Source organism: Chiloscyllium plagiosum, chromosome 23 (genome assembly GCF_004010195.1).
Source record: "Chiloscyllium plagiosum isolate BGI_BamShark_2017 chromosome 23, ASM401019v2, whole genome shotgun sequence".
NCBI lineage: Eukaryota > Metazoa > Chordata > Chondrichthyes > Orectolobiformes > Hemiscylliidae > Chiloscyllium > Chiloscyllium plagiosum.
The window spans coordinates 32346762-32373536 of record NC_057732.1 but is presented as its reverse complement, the minus strand read 5'-3'; the positions used below and the strand labels follow the sequence as shown (position 1 = coordinate 32373536).

The window sequence follows — 26775 nt, the reverse complement described above, 5'->3', positions numbered from 1 at the left end:
GGTAGTGAACATGGCTATCAGCCTCTGCTTGGCCATTTTGTGTTGTGAGATAAAAACAATGACTGCAGATGCTGGAAACCAGATTCTGGATTAGTGGTGCTTGCCTATCCCAAAGTCAGAAGGGAAATCTGAGTTTTCCTGAGCTTCCCAATTGTCCAGTGTAAAACAGGTCTCAATTAAACCAGTAGAGATGGTGTTTTAAAGTAAAAAAGAAAATTAATGCAGAATAGCAAAGTAATGGAGACACTTATAAAAAAAAATCACCTTGCTTTCTACTTCAGAGCAAGTGCAATGAGAACTTCAATATTTAAGCATAAGGCAGATAACTGGATTAATAAATCAAGACAATTTACTTTTAATAGTTTCAGCAACTTTCAGCAATAGCAATTTTATGTAATTAACTTTTATATCTTGCACACATCAGAACTCTCACAAATTGCCAAAATGTCAAATTTCAAAGGGATTAATAACTTATGTTGCATAACAAAGGATGCTGATTGGTTGGCAACTCTGATTAATTGAGGTAATAGCAAGAAACTATTGCCTCCATGCTTTTGTTTAATGAGTGTTAATTTTGTTAAATTATTCCTCCCTTTTGAATTCAGAATTATTGAATTTGTCCTGATGAGCTCACAATGAAAAGCTTTGAAAGCATGTCCCTTTTTTCAACAAAGATAAAGTTCTGTACCACTGAGTATTATTTGTTAAATGTTTGTTTTAAAGATCCGTAACTTCACTGAGCTGCTGTATCTATTTCAACGTTGAAACTCTGGGGACTAAGATGAAATAAATCCAATCAGGACTGTATGCCATGTCATTTTACTCAAGTGAAACCTTGCAACTTGCTTCCAGAGAATTAATATTGGAATTGCTAATTCACTATCAATCATGTTTGGACGCTAGTAAATCCTGTTACTTTAAGTACACTTATTTGGAGCAGCAGGTTCAATATAAAATATAGACCTATGTCCTTGATGCATTGAACATAATCCTGTGACTGGAATTGCTTATGGTAATAGGTTCAGGAAGCAGATTTGAACTTTATACACATCTGTCCATAAAATTCGGTCATCAGAATGGAGAAATGTTTTATCATTAATAATAAATTCTGATTACAATTAGTCAAGGCTGTAGTCTACGTAAAGCTGGGGTAAAAGATAAGAATGTCAAATTATGAAACGTTTATTCTGCCAGGGCTGTAGCTGAAAGATTCCATAATCTTTGAGATTTAGAATGTTAATCAGTTTCCAGCATTTATGATTTTTATGAATGACTTGCATGTTTTTTATAGTTTCAGTTTTTGAGCTTTGCAATAAATTAGACTAATTGTTCAGAGTTAGCTGTTCATAGCCGGAGCAACAACTGACTTGTTTTAAAAAATATATAATACAAAATTCTTTAACAGGTTAAAATAGTTCACCTCAGTCCTAAGACATACTTAAATCCAGAGAAATTTATCAAAGTGTGTTCTAGCTGTTTCCCTCAACTCACATGAATTACTAATCTCCAGTATTTGATACAAGAGGAACAGTCACAAACAGCTCTTTGCTGCTGCTGTTTGTTTCGAAGTGAGTCGATGATTTGACAGCATAGCTATTCTTCACAGCTAATATCTAGGAAGCCACAATAATCCTGTAATCCAAATTAGGATGGTACCAGTGAAAAGCAAATGGAGAGTCTTATTTAAATTCCTGCTAAACATGAGTGCTTGAAAACATGAACAATATAAAGCATATATCTCTGCTGAATCTGGGGGAGAGCTTGCACAGTTTTATTAAGAGCTTTTATATCTTTAGAAATGGTTTCTATAACAAGATGAAATCCTCTAGAGATGGCATCAAGCAACCACTATTGTTGCCTGATAATATACACTGAAGATTCAAACACAACTCAATTTCATTCCATGAAGGTGTTTATAGAGCATAATTCTCAGCAAACTAATGTCCATAGAGGAGTTGTACTCAAGTACACTGTGTTTTGTAGGTAAAGCCTACCTTTGACAGATGGAGATGGCAGCCACTTCCACTGACAGTGAGTGTGCAGAGCTGATTCTCTGACCTTGTGCTTCCCAAAGAGCATCAGGGAATGTCTCGCAATAAATTGAGTGAAGCACCACATTACTCCATTGCTCCTTGAGAATCCTGTTACTTATATTTCTTCAGATGGGCTTCAGCATCTAAAGTCAAAAAATAGGACTTCTGTCTACGTCAGTATTACTGTGCAATGGGCCATTACAACATTTTAAAGCTGTTAGAGTTTAAATACATAGAGGTGATGGTGTTCAATTGTTAAGCAACCAAGATGTCCAATGATAGATAGTTAACAGTGCGACAGATAACATGAGGAATCTCTGGTCCATGTCCAGAAATGGTCATTATATTTTCCTGAAGAGTGAAAAAGCTAAATGTTGCCTGCAGAAGGTCCAATCCTTGACTGAGCCTTGTTGAACTGAAAATGTGTTGCTGGAAAAGCACAGCAGATCAGGCAGCATCCAAGGAGCAGGAGAATCGATGTTTCGGGCATGAGCCCTTCTTCAGGAATGGCTCCTTCTTCAGAAATTCCTGAAGAAGGGCTCATGCCGAAACGTCGATTCTCCTGCTCCATGGATGCTGCCTGACCTGCTGTGCTTTTCCAGCAACACATTTTCAGCTCCGATCTCCAGCATCTGCAGTCCTCACTTCCTCCTGAGCCTTGTTGAGAAAGGATGTACTTAAATAACAGAGATCCGGCTAGTTGTATTGTCTACTTTAAAACAATTGTTTAATCTTGTCTGTCAAGTGTATGTTTTTGTACAGCTTTACTTAAGATGAAAACCCCAGAACAAAGATCATTAAAGTTGTAGGGAAATTTAGATTTGGACAAGGTTCTAGATAAGAAGAGGACAGAGTAAACCCTTACTTGTGGTTGCCAGATAACAATTTAGAGGATTGGTAATAAACAATTATTCTTCAGAAATGATATAGATTTGTTTCTAAGTCCAGAATCCATTATTTCCTTGATTCATTTTGTTAACTTAACACAAAAGGTTTGTATTTATATAGTGCCTTTTACAACCTCACAAATTTCAAGACATAGCATAGCAAATTTCAACAAACAACAATGTGATAACGATCAAATAGCCTGCTTTGTGAAAAAAAATCAAAGAACCGCAGATTCTGGAAATCAGAAGCAAAATCAATCTGTCCCATCCTGGGTTAAGCTTTCCCGGGACGTGATTTGCACCATATTTGTGCTGCCTTTGTTCTCTGAGCACATGCACAGGCATGTGACTCAGCAATTTAGCCACTGGGGTTCGTGATAAGAGAGAGAGAGATTGGATACCTGGGGAACTCCTGGTCTGCAGTATCTGATTTGGAGTGGGTGACAATGCTAGAGACTTGGACAAGTCTAACCCCCACCCCTGCCCACTTCATCAACAAGAATAGAATCAATTGGCACCCCAACACTAACCTGACAATGTAGAAAAACAGGTGTGATGAATGAAGCAGTTCAAATTGAGCTTCACTGGTGGTTCACAGCTTTACCAACATCTGCCCTTCCTCCCCTAACCCCCTTGACCTCCAGCTGGCGTGAAAAGTTTCCCTGAATTTATTTCTCAAGAGCTGGTCAGCCTGCTGTCAGTATCCTCCACCAATTTGCAGTCTAATGCCTCATGAGACTGTCTTTCACACTGCAGAGTAGAACGAAATAGTCTCCAGATTTAAAGGGGTTCCTCTGCAGTGGAGAAGATTTGATTTTGAGCAAGTATGCAAACCCAGTCTTCATAGATGTTTTGTAGACAAGGAGTAGTTGAAGAAGGCTGTCACCATTCTCAACTGCAGCTAAGTTAGAAATGGAAAATTTCTCAAAAACGATTGGTTAAATTGGCCTGTTGGTATTGGTCACTGCTAACTTGACCAATTTCACCATATTTTATGGTGAGCTGAGTTGTACTGTCAGCTAGAGAAAACACTGCTATGGCTATCGACATCCAGGTGGTTAATATTGACAAGAAACTAAACTGGACCTGCCACATACATACTGCAACTATAATAGCAAGTCAGAGGCTAGAAATCTTGCAAAAAGTAAATTCCCTACTCTCCTGAAAGCTTGTCCATGACTTACAGTGCGTAAATGAGAAGTGTGATGGAAATCTTTCAAGCTACCAGAATAATTTCTGAATAATTCTGAATAAATTCAGCTTCAACGGTATTCAACAAGTTTGACAATATCCATCACAAAGCAACCCACCTGATCAAAACCCCATCCACTGCCTTAAATACTCACACCCAATGGCAGCAATATGTGTCATACATGAGGTGCACTACAGAAAGTCTCTCCTTTAACAACATATTCCAAACCTCTGAGCTCTACTAACTAGAAAGACAAGGACAGCAGATGTATGGGAATGTCACCACCTGCAGGTTCCTCTCCAAGTCATGCACCATCCTGACTTGGAAATATATTGCTGTTCCTTCACTGTTGCAGGATAAAAGTCCTGGAGGTCCTTCCCAAAAAGCACAGTAGTTATACCTAAAGCAGATGGCTGCAGTAGAATACTGCCAGCTGCTTCAATGCATGGGTTTACATCTTTTCATGTCTATTGTTATATCATGGACACTTATCATATATTTGAGCAGAGAATTGCTGTGGAGATTTTAAAAATTGCTTGTCATTAAACTATCTTTGGCAACAATTTTAAATACAGAAGCCAACATTTATTCGACACATTTAATTGTCCGTCATCACATTCGGTGGGAAAATACCAAACATGAGAGTGTTTGCTAGAGGTCATTGTAACAGTTCCCTGGCTGATTTCCCAGCTTGGCTACTGCAGCATAAAATGCCAACAGAAAATCTGGACTCCAATCTTTAATATCATAGAAATCCAACATACTCCTGGTTAAGTGGCATAACTAGCTGATGACATGGTTTCCTGAGCTTAGCAGATCCTCATTAGTTTATTCAATCAGTGAAGCAGTAACATAATGCCTCCCAATCACTGGTTAAAGAAAAGCCATTCAGAGTAGGTGAAGTGAAGGACATGGTTTGCTGCCGTTAAATGTTCTTATGGCACTAGGCATATGGTCTGCAAATAAAAATATCAGTCTGATCCAATGATATCGGCCCTGCTCTGTGGGTATTGTTACCACCAGGTGCGAAGAGAGAAATCAGTTCCCTTATTTTAATCCCCTCAGATGTGTTGCAACAAATATTTTGATTTCTTTTTCGCATTTAGCTGTCACAGTTCAGTGAAAACAGCGCTTTGGCAAGATGAAAAGCCAATTATAAGTGAAAGAAAGAAGAATTTTATTACCTACGAACTCCAAGAAAAAGAAATAAACTGCATCACTAAACACATGCATAAAGAGATGTAATACGTTTTTTTGCAAAAATGGAGAGCATGTTTCACAAGAATAGAAATTGTGCAGCTTTACAGTTCTTAGAGCCCTCAAAACATTAGATTTTGAACCTGAGACCACAGTTGTTTAATTGTAGCTAAGTATCTAGATATCTTTGAGTTCTTGGTGAGTGGTCATCTTTCCAAGTTACTTTTTCACCATTTGCTGTTTTTCAAGATATTTGGGAACAGGGATAGTGAGAGAGACAGATGGTCAGGATAGGTTCTGTGTTTTGAACTTATGTTCTTCTTTCTCTCGTGCTCAAATTAGTCACTGAAATCAACAGCAGCGAAATTATATTCAACCATAATCTGTAGCCTCATGATTCAGCAGATCACCTGCTCCACTGTTACTATCCAAACAGGAGGTCAGTGAAGAGTGAAGAGCATGTCAGGGGCAGTAAGAGGCACCACTAAAAATGAGGTGTCAACCTGGTGAAGCAAATCGTGCTGAACAGTAGAAGCAGCATGCAATAACTGGCTAACTGATCCCACAACCGATGCATCAGAACTCATTTTCAGAGTACTGTCATATGCAGTTTTGAATGATGGTGGACAATTCAACAACTAACAGGAGGAGGATGCTCCTCAGATAATTCCATCCTTTATGCTGTGGAGAGCCCAGCACATCAATATAAAGCCAAATCTGATGCATCCATCTTCAACCTTCACAGGATGATCCTTCTTGGCCTCTGCCTGAGGTCCCCACATCACAATTTCCAGTCTTCAACCAATTCTATTCAATCCACTTGATATCAAGTCACAGTTGAAGGCACTGAATATTGCAAAGGCTTATGGGTCTGACAGCAGTCTGGCAACAATACTGAAAGCTTGTGCTCCAGAACTAGCCACAACCCTAGCAAAGCTGTTTCAGGACAGCTACAACAGTAGCATAGACATAGCAATGTGGAAAATTGCCCAGGTATGTCCTATCATAGAATACCATACCATTTAATCCCTATCATATGAAAACAGGCCATTTGGCCCAACAAGTCCACACTGACCCTCTGAAGAATATCCCACCCAGACCCTTTCCCTTACCCTATAACCATACATTTCCCATGACTAATGCACCTAACCTATGCATCCCTGAACACAATGGGCACTTTTGCATATATTTGGACTGTAGAAGGAAACCGGAACACCCAGAGGAAACCCACACAGACATGGGGAGAATGTGCAAACTTCACGCAGACAGTCGCCTGAGGCTGGATTTGAACCTGGGTCCCTGGCGCTGTGGGGCGGCACTGCTAACCATGGAGCCATTGTTCTGCCCCACAAAAGACAGTAAAATCCTTTGCAACCAAGTGCCCTAACTATCTAATCTCGATCATCAGTAAAATGTACGTTGTCATCAACAGTGCTATCAAGCAGCACCTATTTATCAATAACTTGCTCAGTGACCCCTAGTTTGGGTTCTGCCAGGGACTGTTCCCTCATCTCTTTACAGCCTTGGTTAAAACAGGGACAAAAGAGCTGAATTGCAGAAGTGAGGTAAGAGTGATTGCTGTTAACATCAAGGCATCATTTGGCTGAGTGTGACATCGAGGAGCCCTAACACTGGAGCCAATGGGTTGGGGAGCAGGTCAGAGGCAAACAATTTTGCAGTGAGTAGCCAACCTCCTGACTCCACAAATCTATCTAACATTCTGACAAGGAAATATATTCTTGTTCTTGCACTTTCACTTGGTCAAAATCCTGGAACTCCCTCCATAATGGCATTGTGGGTCCACCTGTAACTAATGGAATGCAGGGTTCATCCAAGACAAAGCAGCCTGCTGATTGGTATGCCATCCACCACCTTCCACATTAAATCCCTTCAACCACTGATGCACAAAAGCAACATTTTACATTACCTACAAGGTACACTGCAACAGCAAAGTCATCAAGGGTCCTCCAACAGCATCTTCAAAACCCATTATCTCTGCCACCAAAAGCACAAGGTAGCAGATGCATGGGAATGCCACCACTGGCAAGTTTCCCATCAATCCACAAATCATCCTGATGTGAAAATATAGCGCCATTCCTTCTCTTGTCACAGGGTAAAAATCTCAGAGCTCCCTCCTTATCAGCACTGAACATGCACTTATTCCTCAAAGAGTGCAGCAGTTCACTACCATCCATGTCTCCATTCCAAATATGAATTAAAGAAAAATAACTGGTCAATCAAAAGTCTCAGGAGATAGATGACAGAAGTTAAAATTTGATAATCTATATTTACCAATATGGCAGCAGAATACTGTAACAATGCTTTAGGGGGCCTTCTTTCTATCAATGAGTCAGAGTGTCCCTGCTATTCCTGATATGAGTGCTCACTACTAGTGTTGACTGTCAGAAATGGAAATTGTTTCATTCCTCAAAACTGTCGCCCATTGCTTTGACTATGACGGATAACAACTTGGATATATATAAATCGTCATGCAGAACAGCATGAAGTTATAATAATTGGCCCAGCAATGTAATTAATCATCCCGTTGTTCTGGATGTTCCGTCACATAATTCAATAATAAAATCTATTCACTGTGAGATGGTTGCTTTTTGAGAACAGGTGAAAAGATTGCACTCAGGAAGCAGACCTCTTATACTACTGTATTGCTCTTTCCTTGTTTATATTGCTATGGCCTTTCTGTAGTCTGATATATTACAGACTTCCTGCTTTAAACACCAGTGTTTTATGGCACTTATTATTGGTCATTTAAGAAAGCCCTACTTTACATTTGATTTTTCTTCTGAAGAATTACTTAAATCAAGATTTTGAAAGTGTATGCTGTCAGCAGCATTTTAAAGATACATTTAATGGATTGTTATCAAAACCTGAGAGTGTCTTGAAGCCAGAAATATTTGTGGCCAATGGCAGAGGCACGTGGATGACCTCAGTGACTTGATGGTTGTTTGTAGTATGGTTTTTTGTCAGTGAAAATCCGCACTTTCAAAGATAACACTGCATCCTGCTTTTTGCAGTATACAAATGGTGACATTCAGATACATTTAATGGAGATGGGTTTTCCAAGAATGCCTTGCAAGAATATCCTGAGACCACTTGTGCATCTGTTCCATTGCACATTGAGTATGAAACTGTTATAAATAGTGCAGTAAGAAGCTTATCTATCTATTCCACATGTGTTATCCTAATATTATCTAGTTTCGAGTTCCTAATACTCCAGCATCAAATGGCAACTCAACTGGATTTATTGCTTTTGAAAGCAACTTTACATTAAGCAGCTCAGTGCTGGCTTACAAGCTCCATTTTGCAGATAGATTACTGAATTTTGAACCAAGCCAGTTGTTTAATTGGAGCATTGCTGCAGCGTTACCGAAGTTAAAAGGATCATCTAAATTCTCATTACCGAGCAAATAAACCATTAAATCGCAAACTGTGAAATGTATGACAGCTCCCCTTTAACTTTAAAACACACTTCCTCTATATTTTTTACAAACTTGTTGTGGCAGCAATAATATACTCATACAATTTTTTATTTCCATATTGTATTTCCTGGAATATAAAGGGCTGCTATGTATGATTTAATATAATTTTTGTTTCTTGTTTGGATTTCAGGATTACACACCTTCCTATGATATTCCTCTGAGTCAGTTGAGTATTTGGCTGATGTTAGCTAATGAGGGAATGGGTAGCAATGAGACTTTCTGTTCCATGACCCCCTCAGCCATGGTGTTTGGGAAATCGGATGGTGATCGGATTGCTGTGACACGGGACCTGACTCTCAAACCTCGATATTTACTTCAGTTCAAGGTATTAATTTTGTGTTGGACACTCTGCACTTCCCAAGGCGTAGGCCTCTTTTACCCCCTCACTACCATCCCAGATGATTCGACACCTTCCCTCTCCACCATCTTAGTGGTCCTTCTTATTTCATTCAGTTACATTTGGATAATCTCTGTATACCTTTACTTGTTCAATAAGTCATACAATTTGTCAGAAAACGTGGAAATTGTATCCAAACTCAATAAGAAACAAATGGAAGAATAGACTTGTGGGAAGATCAGGATAAGAAAGAGTGGAAGAGGAAAGCAGATACAAAGTGACATTTGATGCTGAAAAGAGGAGTGTGAAGGCCATACAGAGAAAAAAGAGCAAGTAGGAGAAAAATAGAAAGATAGATATTGTTTTGGTTCATGTCCCATGACATTATGACTTTCTCCCATCGCTTAGATAGACGTGTTTCTCTAGTGGGGAGGGAGGGAATTTAGCCTGTAGTTTGCTAGATTAAGGAAGAATTTACATGTACATGAAAAAACCCTTGAAGTTTGTTTGGAGAAAGAATAGGCAAGAAAAAATAGTTGAATGTTTCCACCAGAGAGCCCAAAAAGGCATAAGGAGCTTCTTGGCTTCCCTCTGTGTGATATTTTTGTAAGATGCCATGTATATAACATTTTCTTTTGCTGTCAAATGTCTTAAAATGGTTCAAACGAATTATATTTGAAGTAGTGTGTAAGATTCCACAAGCAACAAATAAAATTAATAAACAATAAGTCTGTTATTTTAGTGGTATTGGGTGGGTTAGCAATGCTGGACAGAATACAAAGAGAATCTCTTCTTCAAAATAGTCAAATCTTCAAATTTGCAATATTTTTCATCCACCATTAAGCCAAGAACAGGATTAAAGTTTTCAGACTCTTGTTCTATTCATCTGCCATAAATCCAGTATATTTTCTGGACGAAATGTTTTCCACAGTGATGGTACAGCTGACGTTAAGAGAAACTGAGTCTAATCAACATTGTGTTAAGTCTAACAAAACTGAATAAGAGCTTAATCATGCTGAGGTATTCACAAATACAATGTTATTGTAATAAATTGTTTTCTCTAATATTTTAATCTGTTTGTTCAAAATATGGAAATTATCAGACAAACAAATTTTGTCCTAATATCACAAAATGTAAAATGCACAAAGCACTCAATTTTTCCAAACTCTTAATCTCTACCACCCAGAGCTAGGTCATGGGCAGGAGATCCATGAGAACACCAGTGCCTGTAAGTTACCCTCCAAGCCACACAACATCTTGACTTGGAACTGTATCGTCATTCCTTCACTGTGGCTGAGTCAAAATGTTGAAACTCCCCTACACCACAGATGTCCCTACACTACATCGAATGCAACGGTTCTAGATGGCAGGTACTCAAGGGCACCTAGGTTGGGGAATAAATGCTGCCTATCCTGTGACACCTAAATCCCATGAATGAATTTAAAAAAACACACTTGGAAAGTTGTGCACAAGCTTAGTCCCTTATTACACCAAGGCTATCAAAGTATTGGAGAACATACAACACAGATTTACAAAGCTACTCCCAAAACTAAATGAATGTGACTATGCAGAATGATTATGATAGAGAAATGCTCTGGATAGAGAAAGTTAAAAAGGACTTTGTGAATATCTTTCTAATTCTGACAAAATTTATTAGACTTAATTTGCATGAGCTGTTTCCAGTTAAGGTGAATCTAGAAAAAGGGATTTGAAATACAAGATAGCCGTCAACAGCAAAGTATTTAGAAGAAGTTTCATTGTAAAAACATGAGTGAAATTGTAACATTCATTACCTTATAGAATGGTTGAAACAGATGCATTGATGCATTTAGTGCTCATGTAAGTTAGAAGGAAATAGATGTTTATTGGATCAGGATGGGAAGACATAATTGAAATTGGAAGAGAATTCACCAACAAAAATATTTTTGACTAAAATGATGATAGTAAGTGTAGTACTTCAGAGTCTGTCAAATTGTCTTTATTACTTGGATAGACTGGCAGAAGGAGTTTTGTATCTCAATCTGATTTTCTTTTAAACTGGTGTGATCATGAAATCCTTGTTGTGAGTTACATTTGCCATGTATGGGTAATTTAAAACTAATAATGAACCATACAAGAACTTCTAATCAATTTATAGTATGCAGGAGCTGAATAATTGAAAGCTTGTAGAATAATAAACGTTTTCAGAGGTTAATAGCTGATTCATTACCATAGATTAGTTTTCCCCAGTGTTCAGAATTACAGTTTGAGATTCCAAGCAATAAAGTAAACCCTATGGATTATTCAGTCTTGCTAGTTTTTTCACCTCTTAGTGCACTTAAACTCATGATAAGACAAGAAAGAGAGAGAAAATATTTTCATTCACACAAATGCTGATATTTCTTCAATGCACCCTTGAACAAATTACAATCTCTCCCAAAGAGAGAGCTAAGATGAGCCAGGAGAGGACATGAGAATTCGTTGGAAGATAGGATCAAGGAAAATCCTAAGGCTTTCTATAAGTATATCAAGAATAAAAGAATGATGAGAGTAAGATTAGGAGCAGTCAAGCATAGTAGTGGGAAGATGTGCGAGGAGTCAGAGGAGATAGGGGAAGTGCTAAATGAATACTTTTCATCAGTATTCACACTAGAAAAAGACAATATGGTCAAGAAGAATACTGAGATACAGGCTACTAGACTAGATGGGATTGAGGTGCATAAGGAGGAGATGTTAGCAATTCTGGAAAGTGTCAAAATAGATAAGTGTTCTGGGCCAGATGGGATTTATACTAGGATTCTCTGGGAAGCCAGGGACGAGATTGCCGAGCGTTTGGCTTTGATCTTTATGTTGTCATTGATACAGGAATACTGCCAGAAGATGGAGGATAGCAAATGTTGTTCCCATGTTCAAGAAGGGGATTAGAGATAACCCTGGAAATTATAGACCTGGGAGCCTTACTTCAGTTGTGGGTAAAGTGTTGGAAAGGATTGTAAGAAAGAGGATTTATAATCATCTAGAAAGGAATAAGTTGATTCGGGAGAGTCAACATGGTTTTGTGAAGGGTAGGCCATGCCTCACAAACCTTATTGAGATTTTTGAGAATGTGACCAAACAGGTGGATGAGGGTAAAGCCATTGATGTGGTGTATATGGATTTCAGTAAGATGTTTGATAAGGTTCCCCACGGTAGACTATTGCACAAAATACGGAGGCATGGGATTGAGGGTGATTTAGCATTTTGGATCAGAAATTGGCTAGCTGAAAGTAGACAGAGGGTGATGGTTGATGGGACATATTCATCCTGGAGTTCAGTTACTAGTGGTGTACCGCAAGGAACTGTTTTGGGTCCACTGTTCTTTGTCATTTTTATAAATGACCTGGATGAGAGCACAGAAAGATGGGTTAGTAACTTTGTGGATGACACTAAGGTTGGTAAAGTTGTGAATAGTGATGAAGGATGTTGTACATTACAGAGAGACATAGATAAGCTGCAGGAGAGGTGGGTGAGAGGTGGCAAATAGAGTTTAATGCGGAAAAGTGTGAGGTGGTTAACTTTGGAAGGAGTGACAGGAATGCAGAGTACTCGACTAATGGTAAGATTCATGGTAGTGTAGATGAGCAGAGAGATCTCAGTGTCCATATTTATAGATCCTTGAAAGTTGCCACTCAGGTTGATAGGGTTGTGAAGAAAGCATACGGTATTTTAGCTTTTATTGGTAGAGGGATTGAGCTTTGGAACCATGAGATCATGCTACAGCTGTACAAGACTCTGGTGCAGACACATTTGGAATATTGCGTATAGTTCTGGTCACTGCTTTATTGGAAGGATGTGGAAGCTTTGGAAAGGGTTCAGAGGAGATTTACTAGGATGTTGCCTGGTATGGCGGGAAGATCTTACAAGGAAAGGCCGAGGTACTTGATGCTGTTTTTGTTCGAGAGAAGAAGGTTGAGAGGTGACTTAATTGAGACGTATAAGATAATCAAAGTGTTATATAGGTTGGACAGTGAGAGCCTTTTTCCTCGGATGGCAATGGCTAGCATGAGTGGACATAGGTTTAAATTGAGGGGTGATAGATATAGGACAGATGTCAAAGGTAGTTTCTTTACTCAGAGAGTAGTAGAGTGTGGAACGCACTGTCTGCAATAGTAGTAGACTCATCAACTTTAAGGACAATTAAATGGTCATTGGATAGGCATATGAACGAGAATGGAATAGTATAGGTTAGATGGGCTTCAGATTGGTTCCACAGGTCAGCGCAAAATCAAGGGTCAAAGGACCTGTACTGCATTGTAATGTTCTATGTTCTAACCAATAAACAAAATGAACAACAAAGATGATAGAAAACACATTTCAGCTGTATATGTCAGTCATTGTTGAATATTGTTTCAATCAGCAATCACAAGCCAACAGGAGCCCCCTACATACAATTCTAAATATATTTTTTACGAGGATAATATTGCATGTATTTCAAAATATATTTTCTAAGCAAGCAATATTTAAAGGGATGAACTACCACATTTTAAATGAAGGAAATAGTATCAAATTAATGATTAACATTTTCATTGACTTGCCTCTACCTGGTATTTAAATGATGTTTTTTAACTCTTTTAATAAATAAGTCGACATATCCATTAATACAATGGTAGAGGATTGTCGCTTGAAGCATTTTGTGTTCACATGTTAATTTTTAGCCTGAAATATATTTGGAAGCTGAGCTCAGAACACTGCCTTTTGTAATTATTGTCTTTTATTTTTTCACTACTCCATTCCTGCTCTCCTTATTTGGCATGTCCTATCTCTCAAACATCAGAACAGAACTCCAAACGTTAACTTTGAAGGTATAATAGGTCCTGGCTTCTTTATTTTATATTACATTTAATTCTTTTTGTGTCTTTAGCTCCTCTTTTGCCTTCTTAGATCCTGTCCTGTGAGCACAGTCACCACTTGATAAACTGGTGACTTGGGAAGATTAGGACAGATTTTAAAGAGCAAGACATCTCAAAACAACTCACCAAGCAGCTTTTTCCAAGACCAAAGGGACCAGAATTTTAAAAGAGCAGGAAAAAGTGAAGAGAAGGGGGTAGATAAGTGAGCAGTCATGTATGTCCAGCCCAGTAAAGAACAGCCCTGTACCATATCACAACCTTGGAACTGCTGAAGTCAAGGGGGAGCTGCATGAGATACATCTGAGGGAATGTTCCCTTTATGTCCTTTCACAGTGCCATGAACATTAGCCAACGTTGCAACGTGTTTTCAAAGGGAGGCAGGTAAATTTCAAGGCATAGCAAGAAAAAAAGTAATGCAGAGGTGATGATCCATTCAAGGGCAGAAATCCTTTGCCTAAGGCAGAGGTTCATGGCGTCAAAAACCATTCCGTACAGTATTTGTCAGTGCAACTCAAGAGACAGTGTTCTTGTTGCTTGTACCATATTTGGATCAATCAGTAAACCATGGTCTCATCCTTCCCTCAAATGAAAAATTCAATAGAACCTTTCAGTGTCACCTCAATATTAATCCGTTAATTAATTTTTGAAAAAAACACACTGACCATTCATCTGATTGTGGTCTATGGAATCTTGCTCATCAGCCTGCGCAAAGTCATAACACTTCATTGTCATGACTTCCTTATAGCACATCCTGAGTTTGTGAACTCTATTTATACATAGTATTTTTGTTGGCCCTTGGAATTTATCTGACTTTTTTGTAGGTAAGTTGCAATGTTAGCCTATTGGTAAAGTGCAGTGAAATCAAATAAAGGAAAAATTCCCTCAGACAAAACTCTTGCAGCACTTCGACAGTTGTATGCAGAATTGATCCTTCATAGATCTGCAAGCCCATCATAGAATCCCTACAGTGCAGAAGCAGGCCATTTGGCCCATGAAGTCCATAAGACCATAAGACATAGAAGCAGAAATTAGGCCATTCAGCCCATCCAGTCTGCTTTGCCATTCAATCATGACTGATAAGTTTCTCAACCCCATTCTCCCACTTTCACCCTGTGGCCCTTGATCCCCTTGATTCTCAAGGACCTATCTATCTCAATCTTAAATATACTCAATGACGTCACCTCCACGGCCTTCTGTGGGAATGAATTCCATAGATTCACCATTCTCTGGCTGAAGAAGTTTCTCGTTATCTCTGTTCTACAGGGTCTTCTCTTTTCTCTAAGGATGTGCCCTCAGGACTTAGTCTCTCCTATCAATAGAAACATCTTCCCAACATCTCCTCTGTCCAGGCAATTCAGTATTCTGTATGTTTCAATTAGACTCCCCCTCATCTTTCTAAACTCCATTGAGTATAAACTCAGATTCCTCAAACGTTTCTCATATGTTAAGCTTTTCATTCCTGCGACTATTCTCATGAACCTCCTCTGAATACGCTCCAGGGCCAATTTATCCTTCCTGAGAAATGGGGCCCAAAACTGCACACAATACTCCAAATGTAGTCTGACTAGAGCCTTGTTGACCCTCAGAATCACATCCCTGCTTTTGTATTCAAGTCCTTTCAAAATAAGTGTGATCATTGCATTTTCCTTCCTAACTACTGGCACAACCTGCAAGTTTACCTTGAGAGAATCCTTGACTAGAACTCCCAAGTCTCTCTGCCCCTCACACTTCTGAATTTTATCCCCATTTAGAAAATAGTTCATGCCTCTATTTTTCCTACCAAAATGCATGACCTCACACTTTCCCACATTGTACTCCATCTGCCACTTCTTTGCCCACTCTGCTAACCTGTCCAAATCCTTCTGCGATCTCCCCGCCTTGTCAATGTTACCTGTCACTCTACCTATCTTTGTATCATCTGCAAACAGCCAGAATGCCCTCAATTCTTTCATCTCAATTGTTAATGTATAAAATGAAAAGTTGAGGTCCCAACACTGAACCTTGTAGAGCACACTTGTCACTGGCTGCCATCCTGAGAAAGACACTTTTATCCCCACTCTCTGCTTTCTGCCAGACAGCCAATCTACTATCCATGCTAGCAGCTTGCATCCAGCACCATGGGCTATTATCTTACTCAGTAGCTTCCTGTGTGACAGCTTGTCGAAGGCCTTCTTGAAGTCCAGGTAGATAACAGCCATTGGCTCTCCTTGATCTAACCTGCTCATTACATCCTCAAAGAATCCTAACAGATTTGTCAGGCATGACCTCCCCTTGATGAAGGTTGAAACTTTATTGCTGGAACAGCACAGCAGGTCAGGCAGCATCCAGGGAACAGGAGATTCGACGTTTCGGGCACAGGCCCTTCCTGAAGTAATATCCCTTTGGGATATTACTTATGTCTTCCACTGGAATGACTGATGTGAAGTAATTATTCGGTTCCTTAGCCATTCTTTCAACTTTGATCTCCAGCATCTGCAGACCTCACTTTCTCCTCCCCTTGATGAAACCATGTTGACTTTGCTCTATTTTTCCATACATGTCCAAATATTCAGAAATCTCGTCTTTCACAATGGATTCCAGCGATCTTACCCATGACCAACGTTAGGCTAATTGGCCTGTAATTTTATGTCTTTTGCCTTCTTTTTTAAACCGTGGTGCCAGTCCTCTGGGACCCTCGCTGACTCTAGCGATTCCTGAAAGATCACCACTAATGCCTCCATTATCTCTTCAGCTATTTCCCTTAGAACTCTTCAGCCTATTCAGTTTTTGTAGCACCTTCTGCTTGGTCAGCTCTGCCCCTTTGGGATATTACTTATGTCTTCCACTGGAATGACTGATGTGAAGTAATTATTCGGTTCCTTAGCCATTCCTGATGAAGGGCTTATGCCTGAAACGTCAACTCTCCGGCTCCTCGGATGCTGTCTGACCTGCTGTGCTCTTCTAGTGCCACACTTTTCAACTCCCATTTTCTTGTCCCCCACTACAATCTCTCCAGCGTCATTTTCCAGTGGCCCAATGTCCATTTTTGCCTTTTTTTTTTGCCCTTTATACATCTAAAGAAACTCTTACAGTCTTCCTTTATATTACTGGCTAGCTTACCCTCATATTTAAACCCATCTCCTTCCTTATTTTTGTTGCCCTCTGTTGGTCTTTGTATGCTTCCCAATTCTGTGATTTCCCCTGCCCTTTGCCACATTATATGCTTACTCTTTAGCTCTTATGCTGTCCCTGACTTCCCTAGTCAGCCATGATTGCCTCATCCTTCCTGCCCCATGTTTCTGTTTCCTGGGGATGAATCTCTGCTGTGTCTCCAGATTAACTCCCAGAAACTCATGCCATTGCTGTTCCACTGTCTTTCCTGCTAGGCTCCTCTCCCAGTTAATATTACCCAGCTCCTCCCTCAAGCCTCTGTAGTTGCCTTTATGCAGGTATTACCTCTGATTCTATTTTCTGCCTCTCAAATTGCAGAGTAAATTCAATCATATAGTCATCACTGCCTCCTAAGGGTTCCTTTACCTTAAGCTCCCTTATCAAGTCTGCCTCATTGCACAACATTAAATCCAGTACTGCCTGTTCTCTAGTGGGCTCCACCATAAGCTGCTTCAAAAAACCATCTTGTAGACATTCTACAAATTCCTTTTTCTACAATCCATTACCAACCTGGTTTTCCCAGTCCACTTGTATATTGAAATGCCCCATGATCGCTGCCACTTTGCCTTTCCTACACATCTTTTCTATCTCCTGGTGTATCTTGCGCCCCAGCTCTTGACTACTGTTTGGAGGCCTGTACATAACTCCAACTATGGTTCTTTTTACCTTTGCGATTCCACACCAATCCTCCAAAGAGCATCGCATCTAGACCCACCCCATCTCTGTAACCCTGCATTTCCATGGCCAATCTACCTAACTTGCACATCTTTCAACTGTGGGAGGAAACCAAACTACGCAGAGGAAACCCATTTAGACAGTTGGTGGGAATTGAACCTGGGTTCCTGGGCTGTAAGGCAGCAGTGTTAGTGCCTTGACACGCACGCACACACACACACACAATTCAAATATTTGATAGCTTTTGACATAGTACGGCGAGTAACTTTGCTCCCTTTGTTATACAAACAAAGAGTTACATAACTATCCTATGACATCTTAAGACCGATTGTTCAAAATTGTTTTAACTTGTCATATTTGGATCATTACAGCTGAACATTGGATGCGAGTGCCAGTTCAGTAGCGCTGCTCCTGTCCTCCTTCAGTACTCTCATAATGCTGGCAGATCTTGGTCATTGGTAAAAGAAGGTTGCTACCCAGCATCTCCTGGGGTCAAAGGCTGCGAGGGAAGCTCAAGAGAACTGAGGGAGTCAACAATTTTCTATACAGGAGATTTTGAAACATGGACAAGAGTCACAATAGTTATCCCAAGATCTGTCACATCCAGGTTTGTGTGGGAATGTTATTTTTCAGCTAACGCGGAAAATAAGTGAAGTGAGCAGCACAGATACATTTGACAGGAAGTTAGTTAAACACATAAGGAAGACATTTATGGTTATGCTGACATGGTTAGATAGATGTTTGGGGGATGGTGCCAAGGAATCATTGGACTCAATGACCTGTTTTCTTTCATACATTCTATGTGGCTTTATATTAAAATCAACAGCCAAACATAAATAAAATTTACTTGATGTTCACCAACAAAGGAAGAAGTTTGCCAAAGCATTAAAAGTGAATAGTTGAGCTCTCTTCACTGCGCTTTAAATAAAATCTTCTCTGCGAGTTCAGGTATCCTTATTTATGAATGAATCAATGTCCACTTTGGGTATCAGTGTTTATTTGGATAAAAATTGATGTCATCAGTTAACACAGGTCCCAAGAGAAATGAAGAAGACAACATATTTTCTTTTTTTTTATGCAATCCTCAGAAATTGTTCTCTAACTTTAAAACAGAAGAGTAGATTTTGGTTAAAGAGCCACCACATTGTGACATGCTGATTTTCAGCATATGGTGGGGCAATGATACTGAAATATCCTGTATCAAATTGAAAATGAATCAAACAGGTGGTCTGAGACTACCTGCAGCTCTTCTCCTGACAACACTGTAGTTTTGTAACCATTTCACCTTAGCTTTCAAACTTTTCAAGTGATCTACATTTAAATGCATTTAAAAATTAATTATTTTTAGTGTTGGTAATACACTGAAAGAACACTTTTTTTTCTAATTTTAAATTATTTTAATTCTATTCCTGTGTTTAAGTGTACATGCATACAGTTTTGATTTCTTACATCAGAAGATAGGGCAAAGGACAGAATAACATTTTTCTGACCATGTCCACTACTTCACAAGTGGGAATAAAGGTGTGGTGGCAGCCAATTTTCATACTACATGGTCCCATAAATGGCAATAAGATTAAGGCACAGGTAAATTGTACTGACGTAATGATGAATATAGATCAGGTGAGCGGCCTGTTGTTCTTTGAAGAATGCCATGGAACCTTATATGTTCACCTGAACATTTTGGTGGGGCAATGTATTTAAAGTCTTACTTAAAAGCATAATCTGACTGCATTAAACAGAACTCGTTGAAATGCTTCAAAGTCATGCTTGAAAGGTTGTCATACAGCTAAAGAGGCAAACACTAGCTGTTTGATTGAAACTTGCAAATGACAGTCGGCAAGTGAGGTTATCACTCTGGTCTAGTTCGAGGCCTCTGAAGGAAAGGTAACCTCTGCTTTGGTTATAATCTGCTGGGAAAAAAGACAAGCTTTGCTGCTTCTCTCTCCATCTCTGCAGTCAGCTGTATATAAATTGTAGGAAAGCCTTGGGCAAGGTCATATTTGCAGCCTGCTGCTTGGAAGGCGCATTACCAAGAATTTGCACATGGAAACCTGTTAGTCCATGTGTTATAGTATGTAAGGCTGAAATACCTGCAGAGGAATTTTCATTTTGAATAAGAAATTAATATCTACGATGCTTATTCCATTATAGTGGAATAATGTTTAATTATAAACGAATGATAAATCACAACAACATTATTACTAATCCAGCAATAGTTATTAAATATTTGTGAATACATTGTACTTGTCCAGCTCTTTTCACTGTTTTATTGAATTACAGTAAGACTCGATTCCGCTGGTTTCAAGAGACCAGCGCTCACAGGAACGCACCTGCGTTTGGTTTAGATGAAGTTTACATCTCCGAGCCCTGTCCTAACTACTGCAGTGGGCATGGTGATTGCATCTCGGGCGTCTGCTTCTGTGATGTTGGCTATATAGGTAAGCTTGTGTCAAAAAGCTGTTTGTTGAACTAAAGTGTAAATGTGTTGGTGAGTCCAGATATAGGGGCCACTGTTTCCAAATTAGGAGTCACCCTTTCAGGACAGAGATGAGAATTTTCTTTCTCTCTAAGGAGTTTGTTATTTTGTAATTCTGTCCCTCAGAACATGGTGAAGGGGAGGCTCATTAAATACTGTTAAGACAGTAGTAAATAGATTCTTGTTAGGCAAGGAAAGTATCAGTTATCAAGGATAAAGGGAATGCGGAATTCTAAACACATCAAGTTGATCATGATCTTAGTGAATGACAGAGCAGACTCAAGGGGCCAAATAGTCTACTACTGCTCTGAGTTTGTATGTTCGTATTTATGGCAAGAATCTCAAGATTTTAATCATTGCCAGATGTTAAGGATAAGGCCACACATTGGATAGGCATTTCTGCTTTGTCAGGACAAGAATATACAAAACAAGCAACGACATTTCTCAGGGGATGATTCTTTCCACTGAAGGATTATTTCAGAAATGAGCAACATCAAGAGGATTGAAAAATGTTCATGAAGCCTGTAGTAATGACAAACATGGTAATTCATGTAACGATTACATTCAAATTACTTCTGCAAGGGAAATTGCTGATGATGGTAAAATATTAAGAAATTGAATTTTGGCTGGCCTCTTATATTAGAATTGTCATTCCCTATTACTGTTAAGGCAGTATATTAGTTTTACTATGATCCAAATGCATTCCAAAACAATGATATTTGCATAAAACCTGGGTTTTTTTTAAGTTTGCAAAATACAGTGGCCCAAACATTGCAATGAATGGCATCCACATTTAGTTAATGTTTATCTTGTCCATTAAATGCTGACTATATTTGCACTAAACATTGCTGTAAGTGTGAGAAGAAAGTGGCACCTCAACATGGCATCTGGGACCTGAGTGAACCGGGCGAGCAACTTTGTGAAAAAAAAAACTGTGGATCCTGGAAATTAGAAGCAAATCAGCAATTGCTGTGAGAACCCAGCATGTCTGGCAGCATCTGTGCAAAGAAAACAGAGTTAACATTCTGGGTCCAGTGACCCTTCTTCAGAGCTGTTCTTCAGTCAACTCTGCTTTCTCTCTTCAGATGCTGCCAGATCTGCTGAGGTTTTCCAGTAATTTCTGATTTTGTTCAAGCAACTTTGTACATCCTGAACCAATTGTACTGAAGAATTGGTCTGAACTTGGAAAGGGTAAATTAGAGGGTGAATTGAATGTTAAATCAGAAAGAAAAAGAATGAGGAGGAGACAGACTGAATTAAGAGGGAGCGAAAGACAACAACATTTTGGTTTGAAAAAGATTTTTTTTCAGCAACAGCAATTAAAGCCTGATGGAATGAGACTCTACATTTAGCTAATAGATTATTTTCTGTGCCAGAGGTTGACTGATTGTTATTAGTACTTACTATGTTGTTTGAAGGTTTGCTGTTGATTGAAATATAACATACAAGACTTCAGTTTCTGTGGTGAGTTTAGTTCTTATCTATTGTGCAAATACAGGAGCTTCATAGTGCTCAATGCAGTTGAATTTGAATTCACATCCAGACAATTCATAAGACAAATAGCACAGCAGTTTTTCTCAGACAGCAACCTTTAGATTGCCATGTTTAATCATGCATCTGCCCTTACCTGAAGCTTCATTGCCTATTACACAGATATGTGTGTGGCCGATACGCTTAAGCTTTAAATCATATTTCACTTATTGCAAAAAGATGTTTGAGATGCAGGAATTCAGTGCACTGGATATTAGTCCAGAAAGAGGTGTACACTCGTGCTGTTTTCCTGTTCCATTCAATATCGAACAAAGTATAAAATGACGTACCCCTGTACTATTGTCATTTTGTGCTTCCTCCCAGGATGAATATCACGTTCTATGTGTTCTGGTAAGGTGTGCAATTTAAAAAGATAACAAATGCCTCATTATGTGAAATTTGCAGGAAACAATAGAGGAACCAAGCTCCAGAGTAAAATGTGTTCTTTTCTGAGCAGTCACTGATCAGAAGTTGGATTTGGGATGAAAGATGTAGATTTTGTTTCTTTTTAAGATATACATTTCACTGGCTGAACCAGAATTTATTGCTCAACCCTGATTGTCCTTGAGAGGGTGGTGTTGAGATACCCTCTTGAACTGCTGCAGTCCATTTCATGTAGGTAGACCCAAAATGCAGTTAGGGAAGGAGTTCCAGGACTTTGACCCAGTGACACTGAAGAAATGGCAATATATTTTCATGTCAGGATGGTGTGGCTTGGAAGGGAACCTGCAGGTGGTAATGTTCCCATGTATCTGCTATCCCTGGCCTTCTAGATGGAGGTTGTTATGCACCTGGAAAGTGCTAAGGTCTAAGGGGCCTTTGTGAATTTCTGCAGCGCATTTTGTAGGTGGTACAAACTGTTGCCACTGAGTGTCAGCTTGGAAGGAATGAATATTTCTGAAATTAGTGCCTGTCAAGTGAGCTGCTTTGTCCTGGATGGTATCAAGCTTCTTGACTGTTGTTGGAGTATTGCATTTTACCCCTGATTGGTGCCTATACATGCTGAACAGGCTTTGAAGAGCCAGGAGAAGAATTATTCAGCACAGGATTGCTAACTAGGCTACTTTGTAAAACCCATGCTCAAGTCTAATGAAAATTTTACCCAGTAATTGAATGTGGTCAGCGTTATTGAGTGTCACATGACACCAGAAATTTACAGTGGCCCAGTGGTTAGCACTGCTGCCTCACAGCACCAGAGTCCCAGGTTTGATTCCAGCCTCAGTCTGCGTGGAGTTTGCACATTCTCCCCGTGTCTACGTGGGTTTCCTCCGGGTGCTCCGGTTTCCTCCCACAGTCCAATTCAACAACCAGGACATTTGTATGTCCCCTTCAATGCACTGAGTACATTTACTAGTTTTAGTAAATCACACAGCAGGACAAATTTCTGTGGTATATTTTTAATTCTCATTTTGTGCAGAGGTAGTGGAGGAGAAAAAATATCCATGAGTTATAAATTTAAACACTTTATTTTAAGTGTAAGTATTTTAGTGGCACATATTTTCCAAATTGGCTCAATTCTCTCTTTCTCTTTGTGTTTCTGTTTCCAATTTAGTTAATAGAAATTATTCCCTACTTTAATGAATAACGTTTAATATAGAAACCTGTTTCTGCTGATGATGCATAGTTCCATTCTCTTGTAGTTGAAGAGGGAACTTGTGTGCCGAATACATCAAACCCCAGTGAAATGACTGATCGCTTTGAGGATAAGCTCAATCCTCTCTGGTTCAAGGTTACAGGAGGACAGACTGGCATTGGCTGCGGGATACTGAATGATGGGAAATCCCTCTACTTCAATGGCCCTGGGGGAAGAGAGGCCAGAACTGTCAGTCTTGACACAACAAACATCAGGTTAAAAGCAAAATTTGACATTTGTTGCAGGATAATTTCACATTAAGAGTTCTCTGTTAGCATGTTCTGAGTACACTATATTTCATGAAAATACTGTATGCATGTAATTCTTTTTCCATTATTTTAAAAGTCAGCCACATTTTTGTCTCATAAAGCAGTGTACACATTGTCTGCAAATCCAAACTAAGTTAGCTGAACCTCTGAATGTGCTCAGTTCTGGTCAATTCAGGTAAACATGGTTCAGGTTCTATTTGATGTGAACACAGTCACAACTGAGATTGCTTCTCAGCCTAGTTGCACTGTTAGGAAATACAAATCTAAATGAATTTGGTGTTCTAAATATGAACCTTTAGACTTGGAAGGACTTGACCTTATGATATTCAAACCTAATTAAAAATCCACTCTGCTGAGTATCCCATCTTTTTACATGATGCTGGTAATACGTTTACATCTACCAGTGAATGATTGTATCATTTAACAAAGAATTGGCAGGGCTGTTAAATGCAGTACTTTTATCATCCAATGTCATGTTTTAACAGGTTAGCTAGAAGCTTGACATTTACATAGAATAGAAGGTCCAGCCCCAACTTTGTCAGAGGTGTCATAATATGTCCAAACAGGGTTTTTTTTAATAAATGTAGAATAAAGATCCTGCTCGTCTGTCTTAGCATGTGCCCTAATACACATTTCCAAAGAACATTTAAGCAAAGTATCCCAATGTTTCCACCATCATTATTACTGTCTCTCTCAGAAAGGTTCTCACACTGTGCGAAGTACTGGATGTGTTGTACTAAGGGCTGACAGTGTCCAAGTTCATTTGTAAGCCGCAGCAGCTTTCCTGCTGCATTACCTAATAATCTGTATATGTAGAGAAAGGCCCATCAGCCACAGGCGGTACCTTTCCCACCTGCTCGGGTCCAGGTGGGGAAACAACAGGGACTTTGCTCAGGACATTTTAACTGCTCACTGTCCCAGTTTCTGCTGAGCATGTATGATGATAATCCACACCCCACACCACCCCCTCAATGTCCATAGAATGAATTCTAGGATGTAATTTCACAGTTTGTTATGGCTGAATTAAGGAATCAAATTGTTGTAAATTCTGGTCATGTTTGAGTTTATGATATTGTCCATAATATAGTTCAGTTAGCCTGTTTGCTGTTTTATGTTTTTTCGCTAATAAGTCAATTGGCAGTACCGTCTTCCTATTAACCTTGTAATCTTTGTTTCATGTTTAGGTTGGTTCAATTTTATATCCGAATTGGAAGTCGAACCCTTGGTTCATCTTGCAGCAAACCAAGAGCTAGAAATGAAGGTGATTGGGGCCTGAAGTATTTGTTAAAATCTGGTCCTATAAATATTCTTTATTTGCATATTTATTTTATTGTTACGGCTATAATGGACAATGTCTGTAATGTCATCACTCTTGTTTGCATGTATGCTCCAAAAATATTGGATTGCACTTCCATTTATTAAAGAAAACTGTAAGGAGAAGCCTGGGAACTGTAAACCTGTGAGTCTGTCATCAGTGATGAGTAAGTTGTTAGAGAGGACTTACTTACATGTATTTGGAGAGGCAGGGACTGATTAGGGATAGTCAGCATGGCTTTGTGCATGGGAAATCATGTCTCACAAACTTGATTCAGTTTTTTTGAGGATGTAACCAAAAAGATTGATGAGGGCAGAGCGGTAGACATTGTCTGCATGGATTTTGGTAAAGGTAAACCAGTTAGATCACATGTCAGTTCGATACAAAATTGGATTGTTGGTACGAGACAAGAGGTGGTGGTGAAGAGTTGTTTTTCAGACAAAAGGCCTGTGATCAGCTGTGTTTGGGATTTATATAAATGATTCGGGTGAGAATTTAAGAGGCATGGTTAGTAAGTTTGCAGATGACACCAAAATTGGTGGTATAGCCAACAGTGAAGAAGGTTATCTCAGAAATACAAAGGGATCTTGATCAATGTTGCAGATGGATTTGGATAATTTGGATAAATGCAAGATATTGCACTTTGGTAAAATAAACAAAGGCAGGAGTTATACAATTAATAGTAGTGTCTGAGCAGAGTGGTTGAACAGAGAGACCTAGGGGTTCAGGCACATAGTTTTTTGAAAGTTGCATCACAGGGAGACAGGATCGTTAAGAAGGCACTTTGCACACTTACCTTCATTGTTCAGATCTTTGAGTATAGGATATTTGGTGAAGCCAATTTTGGGGTAGCATTTACAATTTTGGTCATTTTTCTGTAAGGATGTTATTAAATTGGAGAGGGTAAAGAAAAGATTTACCAGAATATTGCCAGGACTGGAGGGTTTGAGTTATAACGATAGGCTGGGGTTTTTCTCCCTGGAGCGTAGGAGGTTGAGGGGCGACTTTACGAGGTTATAAAATCATGAGGGGCATAGATAAAGGTGAAAAGCAAAGGTCTTTTCCTAGGGTAGGGGAATTCAAAACTAAGGGGCATGTTTTTAAGGTGAGAGGAGAAAGATTTAAAAGGGACTTGAGCAGCAACATTTTCCACACAGAGAGTGGTGTGTGTATGGAATGTACCGCCAGAGGAAGTGGTAGATGCATAGAATCATAGAGATGTACAGCATGGAAAAGACCCTTCGGTCCAACCCGTCCATGCCGACCAGATATCCCAACCCAATCTAGTCCCACCTGCCAGCACTCGGCCAATATCCCTCAAACCCTTCCTATTCATATACCCATCCAAATGCCTTTTAAATGTTGCAATTGTACCAGCCTCCACCACTTAATCTGGCAGCTTATTCCGTACCACCCGTACCACCCTCTGTGTGAAAAGGTTGCCCCTTAGGTCTCTTTTATATCTTTCCTCTCTCACCCTAAACCTATGCCCTCTAGTTCTAGACTCCCCGACTCCAGGGAAAAGACTTTGCCCATTTACCCTATCCATGCCCCATCATAATTTTGTAAACCTCTATAAGGTGACCCCTCAGCCTCCGACGCTCCAGAGAAAACACCCCCAGCATGTTCAGCCTCTCCCTACAGCTCAAATCCTCCAACCCTGGCAACATCCTTGTAGATCTTTTCTGAACCCTTTCAAGTTTCACAACATCTTTC

General features: G+C 39.4%; 1 protein-coding gene across 1 annotated transcript in view; it reads left to right on the top strand.

The window, feature by feature from the left end:
* Positions 1-26775, top strand: part of reln (reelin) — a 387698-nt gene that overhangs the window by 247756 nt on the left and 113167 nt on the right. Inside the window, exons 27-31 of the mRNA XM_043713852.1 lie at positions 8937-9131; positions 18208-18443; positions 20117-20274; positions 23483-23690; positions 24929-25005. Of these exons, the coding sequence (XP_043569787.1) occupies positions 8937-9131; positions 18208-18443; positions 20117-20274; positions 23483-23690; positions 24929-25005 (874 nt within the window). The remainder of the gene's footprint in view (positions 1-8936; positions 9132-18207; positions 18444-20116; positions 20275-23482; positions 23691-24928; positions 25006-26775) is intronic.